At 43.3% G+C, this 6420-nt stretch overlaps 1 protein-coding gene across 1 annotated transcript; it reads right to left on the bottom strand.

Annotated features, from left to right (window-relative positions):
- Window positions 1-213: 213 nt before the first annotated feature.
- Window positions 214-4934, bottom strand: NENF (neudesin neurotrophic factor). Its single transcript, XM_069009575.1, has 4 exons — window positions 4706-4934; window positions 3524-3584; window positions 2485-2588; window positions 214-1917 (listed from the first exon to the last, which is right to left on the bottom strand). The coding sequence occupies exons 1-4, from the start codon at window positions 4892-4894 to the stop codon at window positions 1741-1743; spliced, it is 531 nt and encodes a 176-aa protein (XP_068865676.1). The 5' UTR covers window positions 4895-4934; the 3' UTR covers window positions 214-1740.
- Between the last annotated feature and the right edge of the window lie 1486 nt (window positions 4935-6420).

A 6420-nucleotide genomic window follows, 5' to 3' on the forward strand; every position in this document is an offset into this window, starting at 1 on the left:
GCATGCAAGGAAAGGAGGAGAAGGGCAAAATCAACAGTAGGCACTGAAAGATTATTTCTGAAGTGCTGGCAAACAATCAAACCACCATTACCACCAAACCCACACGAATTTCCAAAACGACAACGCGTATTATCAAGCAGCAAATTCCCAGCTGCTGTTGGTCTCTAATCAAAAAGTCAGCAGTAATAATAATAAATAATAACACAAAAACAATTATCTGAAGCAACAGTCATTTCTTAGATGCTGATTTATTTTTTTCTACCCAGAGCACCATCCAACAGCAGGGGGGGCCCATGGAGTCCCTCGTGCAAATGAAGTGGTCTAATGGTAAGACACAAAACAAATCTAGTATAAAATCTGTAACATTGTGAAAGAATGAGCAGATACATAGAAACAGCTTTTCTATTATTCAGCTGACAGGCAGCTGTCCCTGCAAACTAGAAGGTGGAGAATCATCTAATAAAATCTTCACTTCATAGAAAATTACCAAAATGCTTAAGAAATAGAATAACACCACAGAATCGTATTTTTATTATATCTGTATTATTATATACAGAATTGGGAATAGCTGCTTAGTTTTTCCCATATCAATCAAAATGGTGACAGTGACAGATAAATCCACGTACGGCACAACTCACATTCTACTTAAGTTAGTGGAAGTCAGTGGTTAGCAGAATTTATACAGCTCAGGCCTTCAGAGTCCTCTTGTTGCTGAAATACTGCAAATCCCCCATAAAGGGGATCTGCTTTCACCCTGCAGGATCTGCAGTTTTATATCAGATTAAGAGGAAGAGGAACATGGCACTGCATGCTTCATTAAAACAGCAGTGACGAAGCCAGAGTAAGAACAAAGAAAAACTAAGAGACATAAAAAATGACAGCTGAAATTGTTAATATAAAAATGCTAACAACATCCACAGGACACTAAACTGCTATAATAAACTTGTGCTGTAGGAGTATGTGGCAAACAGTGGGCTATGATTTCCTCTTTTAGTCAGAGAAAGATTGGAAGAAGGTAGAAGGAAATCATCATAATACAATATAGAAGACATCTTCGATAATTATTTTTAAAAATTAAAGTGTCATTCATCCAAACCTAACATAATAATCTTATTTTAAGTGTCACAGTATTTCTCATGTGGAAAAAAAAGATTTTTTTGTTTACAGCTGTAGGCTTTGCAGAAATACTCCACAGTAACTGCATTTGAGGAGACTAAGTGGCTTTATATTCAGTATTCTCAAACCTATCAAATATTAAACCCCATAATGCTTTTTAAAATGTAAGCCCCTATTGCACCTGTCTGTACTTGTGATACCTAAATTCACATGAAGGACAGAGAATTGATGTTAGCTAGTCCAAATAATTCATTTACACTTTTCCAAGGAGTGGGAAACAGCTTGGGATTTACAAAAAGACCAGTCATATTTCAATTAGTAAAAACTTCCTTCTCTCTTCTAAGGAATGTAATTTTACATTATACACTTTTTTAAGAGAGAAATCCAGGCAGGAAGAACTTGCAGGTTAAATAATTCCCCTAATTCCCAGCAAACAGCCCAGGTGTATGACACTACTACAGCTCTGTTTGTTTCCTCTATGCTATGTGTGTAAACACACCCATTTTCTGAGCAGAAAACTGAGTCATGATAGCTAATTGTAGTAATGAACTCCACAACAGAGGGAATTTATTTAATATTCTGCTGTGCTTCTCCCCAGGCGTTCTCTAGGTACAAAAATGTTCCTCAAAACTCATCTTTAATGCTGAAATGTGGCTGATCTTCAGGTTTAAAGTCCAGATTAGGGCTGCCATCCTCATTCAGAATGCGCCGAGAAGTATAGCCAACAATTGGATATTTGGCTTTATAAACATTATTGAAGATGTCATCCAGGGACTTCAGTTCCTCCTCTGTGAGTCCTGTCTAAAGGAAATAGAAAATTTAAAGTCCTGTCTCAAAGAAATAAAAATAGAGATATTTACATGGGGGTTTTTTTAATGACTACTGTAAACCTTAGGGTCAGCTTTTGGGCTTACACTGCAGAGCATGATGAACAAAATTGATAGCATAGCCTGTAATTTTATTCTTTTCATTCAAATTCAGCCTTGACAAAACTTTAATGTGTTCAGGTCAAACAACCAACAGCCCACCACCAGAGCTAGCATCCACTGCCATGTCAGGATACACCAAACCAACTGACAAAGAAAGGATTTACTGGCTTTGTGAGCATCTTTTTAAAGAGGAGGTGATTTCCCTTTTACACGCTTACAGAATTTGTATTGATTCCACAAATGCAAAACTTTCCTCTTGAAGGCTGTTAGCACCTTTCATGAGCAGTATTTTATGTATCTAAAGAGTACTAATGGAATTTTGATTTCAAATATGTGAATCGACTTATATAAATACAAACAATTTAAAATCATCACTCATCATCTTGCATAATAATAAAAACTTGCAAAATGGAATGAAACTGATGGCTCATTTTCTTACTGTGTCATGTGTAAGATCTGCTGGATCCAGAGACATCTTTGCAACTCCTCTTGTTGAGTCTTTTCCAACCAAAGCATTGTATGGGGCTCCTTTTCCATAAAATTCTGTCAGATTTAAAAAAAAAGAAAAAGTAAAAAAAAAAAATCCAGTGATGATCTGACAATGTCCAGGGTATGTTCAGCCCCTATCTTTCACCAGCATGTTACAGGTCAGTGAACTGAAAGCAGCAACTCAAGCCTAAGATTCTTCTTTCCAGAACTGACTTTGGATTTCCTACTTTTGGAGTTATGCAGCTGTTGAACTTCCTACACTGCATTCTTAAAACTTACCTATTATTTAGGGAGTTGTGCTTTACATTCTCATGAGATGTTTGTAGACTTCAGAATTTGCAAGCCTTGTCTAATTTAGGATTTGAAGATCAGCCAACCCAACGTGTATGCCCAGACAAGGTTAGCACAAACACAGCAACAAGCCATTAGTTTACTTATGATGACATTGAGGCAAGTGTCTAAGACCCTCATGGTCCCTTCAAACTTTATATAGCAAATCTGGATTAAGTTGCAGGAGTTCAAATGAAAACATTTGTAGTTCTTAAGGAAGGCAAAAACAGCAAGGGGAGTGAACACGAGCACAAAAGGAACAGATGCAGCTGCAGCAGTGTTGATACTGTACAGAGCCATTTGGGTACATCCACGTTAGCTTTGATCTGCTCAGTTCATGTACCCAGGGCAATAAAATGCCGTAGCAGCAGCTTCCATGTGGCCTGACCCCAAATCTGGCAAGGACTCAGGGGTCTGGGCAGGTTTCTTCTGTGTTTCCCATGTTTCTGTCAGCAGTGCCCAAGCTACCTGCAGAGTGCTGGCTTGTCTGTCAACATGTCGTAGACAAAACCTTAGTGGGGGTTCTTTAAAAGAGGAAAAAGTGTATTCCTTTTGTTGCAATTGAACTGCAGGCTTCCAGTACACTGGGAATATTTAAAAACAAATGACTGAATAATAATATGAAAGCAAAGTAGACAACAGAGGAGAAGCACACTAACCTTTTCCAGAGGTGACATCAAACACTACTCCCTTCACTGCCAGGTAGATGGGCTGTCCTTCCTGGAGAGAAAGCCATCAATTCATCCTCAGCATTCAAGCACAGGCAAAAAGCAGCTAGTTTTAGCTGTGAAATCCACAAGCTCGCAGGACACAAATTCTCTCTTGTATGTTTACTCTCATTATACCACCACACACATTCCCTCTCTCGACATTTCTTGCTTGTGCTTTAAACTGTCCCCAGTATTCTTTGAGGATTCATGCATAAGCAGTGAGAGAATCCTTTTAATCTAAACAGCACAACCATAGAAGACATGTCCCTTTTGCAAGTCACCTCTTGTCTGCACACTAGTCTGCTTGAAGATTGTCAGCTGCATCTTTCTATCCCTAATGCAGATGGATATTGCCCAAAATAAAAGGGTGTGTGGCCAACAGCATTATTTGATTAAGAAAAAAAGATAAATACATAAACACACGTAAATCTGATCAGCTGACATCTGCTTTACTTAATAAGCCAGTGCTTCTGCTTTGTGTTTTATACATAAGATGTAATTTTAGAAAGACATTGGTTCGTCTCTTTAGACTATCTAGAGAAGACCCTGAAAAAGTCAGCCAGCAAGCATTTCAAAAGAGAAGCAGATGTGTATCAATACAGGACTTTATCATTTTGAATCTCAAGTTCTGCTGAGACTTTTGAGTCACAGGAAGCTAAACACTCAGTTAAAATTGTCTTGTTATTTTGATAATCGTGGAGGTTTTTTTGAAAAAAAGGGTCTAAGTACATGGTTTAATGAATTACAGAGAGAAAATTAACTTTGGCTCCAGCTCATGGTAATCTGAAATTCCCTGGCAGGAGCACCTTGCCAAACAAGCAGCGAGTAAAACAGGCACATGGCACCCAATTGTCTAATCCTGTGTGTGCAGCATCAAACGCGGCAGCTGCCGGCCGGACCCAGGAGCACACGGGTGCCTCCAAACTTCTCACGCTGCCCAAAAAGCAAGTGATGCCCAGAACGACATGGCGGGAGGGATCGAGGAGCAGCACAGCAGCAGAGCACGAGAAACCCGAGCCTCACGGCGGTTCCAGGGCACCGAGCGCTGGGGAAGGAGGCAGCGCTGGGGCTGTGGGGGCCGCCCCGCCGGGCCCGGCCCGGCCTCGGCGCGGAGCAGCGGCCCGGCCCTACCTGGTGCCCGTCGTATCTGGCCAGCTCGGGCTCGGTGAAGAGCCGTACAGGGGCCTCGGCCGGCCGCCTGAAGCGCAGCTCCGGCTCGGCGGTGGCGGCCGGCAGCAGCAGGAAGGGCAGGAAGGGCAGGAAGGGCAGGAAGGGCAGGCAGGGCAGCGGGAGCGGGCCCCGGGCCGCAGCGCCCGCCATGCCGCGGAGCGCGCACCGCCCCCGGCGGCGGCCCGGGAAGGGAGCGGGGTGGGACCGGAGTTAAAGGAGCGCTGTGGAGAGCGCGGTGCTGCTCGCAGGAACAGCCGCGACCGCCTGCACAGCGCTGAGGGGATGCGGGCGTTTAGCCGGGGGAAAAGGAGGCTCGGGGGGGGGGGGGGGAGCTTATCGCGCTCCACGGCTGCCTGGAGGGAGGCTGGAGTGAAGCGGGGTCGGTCTCTTCTCACGGGTAACAATCGATAGGGCAAGAGGAAACAGCCCCAAGTTTTGCCAGGGAGGTTTGGATTGGATATTATGGAAAACTTCTTCACAGAAAGGGTTGTCAAGCACTGGAGCAGGCTGCCCCGGGCAGCGGTGGAGTCACCATCGCTGGAGGTATTTAGAAGAAAACTGGATGTGGCACCTAAGGACGTGGTTTAGTGATGGACTTGGCGGCACCATAACAGATATCTAATAATAAAAGATTTCTCAATTTTCCTCCTTCTTCCCCTCTTGAGGTTTCTCTGCTAGCTGTTTTCAATGTTCATTCACAAAATCAGAGCACACAGTGCGGGTTTCATGTTAATGACTTTAAAAACCCAGACATTTTTAGCCTAAGAATGGAGAGAATAATTAGGAAATTTTCAGATGACATGTTTTCCCCATGCTGTAAATACAGCATGGGGGAACATTCGGGGCTGGCAGAAGAATAAACTTGATGTTTATCATTCTATATAGAATTAAGAAAATGAGAAACTTTTTATGGTTCAGATCTATATATCACATCCCTTGCTGCAGTGGTGACAAGTGAGGATCTAAAGGATTTAAAGCCTGGATGTTTGGTTCTGTGGCCTCCAGTCCTTCTGACTACTGTGCTGTAATTCAAATGTATAATAGGATTGTTATTGTCAAGGACTTCAAACCTTGGTTATTAACTTATTAGGTGTGGGCCTTACTCAGAGGGAAATTATCTACTCGGTAGGGACTCCCTTACAGTGTTTCATCTCAATGCAAAAAAATGTTGCACATGCTTTTTCTTGATGATGAAACATTAACTATTACTTCCATGCTGGGGAAGAAAAAAAAAAAATAGCTGTGTAGGTATTGTGGCCGGGTGGCTCGTGAATCAGCTCTTTTGTGGTTTTGACTTTATTTTCCTGCAGTGCCCCATTGCTGCGGGCACAGCGTGGGTGGGTCACCCCAGGGGTCCTACAGGAGTTCTGTCTGCTGGTGTCGGTGTTCTGCTAACAGCCTTGAGCAAAAGAAAATAATAATAAAAATGAAAAAAAAAAAATCAAAAGGGTAATACTGTGCAGCTTGGGGGGAGCTGGCAGAATTGTCCCAAACTGCTTTTCCAGTCTGGCTCATGCTCGTGTTAGCAGAGTTGTGAAGCGCGCGGTGTAGAAAAGACCCCTCTCCGCGCCAGGACACAGCACACCTCTTGGGGGGGGGGGGGGGGAGAAATGTTCCTACAAGCCTCCCAAAAAGCCCCTTACACGTGTGCCGAGCAGCCGGCGTTGCGCTGTGCC

This window comes from Aphelocoma coerulescens, chromosome 3 (assembly GCF_041296385.1).
Source record: "Aphelocoma coerulescens isolate FSJ_1873_10779 chromosome 3, UR_Acoe_1.0, whole genome shotgun sequence".
Classification (NCBI taxonomy): domain Eukaryota; kingdom Metazoa; phylum Chordata; class Aves; order Passeriformes; family Corvidae; genus Aphelocoma; species Aphelocoma coerulescens.

Excerpts from the sequence above, each read along its gene's own strand:
- NENF (XM_069009575.1), bottom strand. The coding sequence starts at position 4,894 with ATGGCGGGCGCTGCGGCCCGGGGCCCGCTCCCGCTGCCCTGCCTGCCC. Across the intron at positions 3,585-4,705 it reads CCAGATACGACGGGCACCAG|GAAGGACAGCCCATCTACCT; the intron begins GTAGGGCCGGGC and ends CTTTCTCTCCAG. Across the intron at positions 1,918-2,484 it reads CAGATCTTACACATGACACA|ACAGGACTCACAGAGGAGGA; the intron begins GTAAGAAAATGA and ends TATTTCCTTTAG.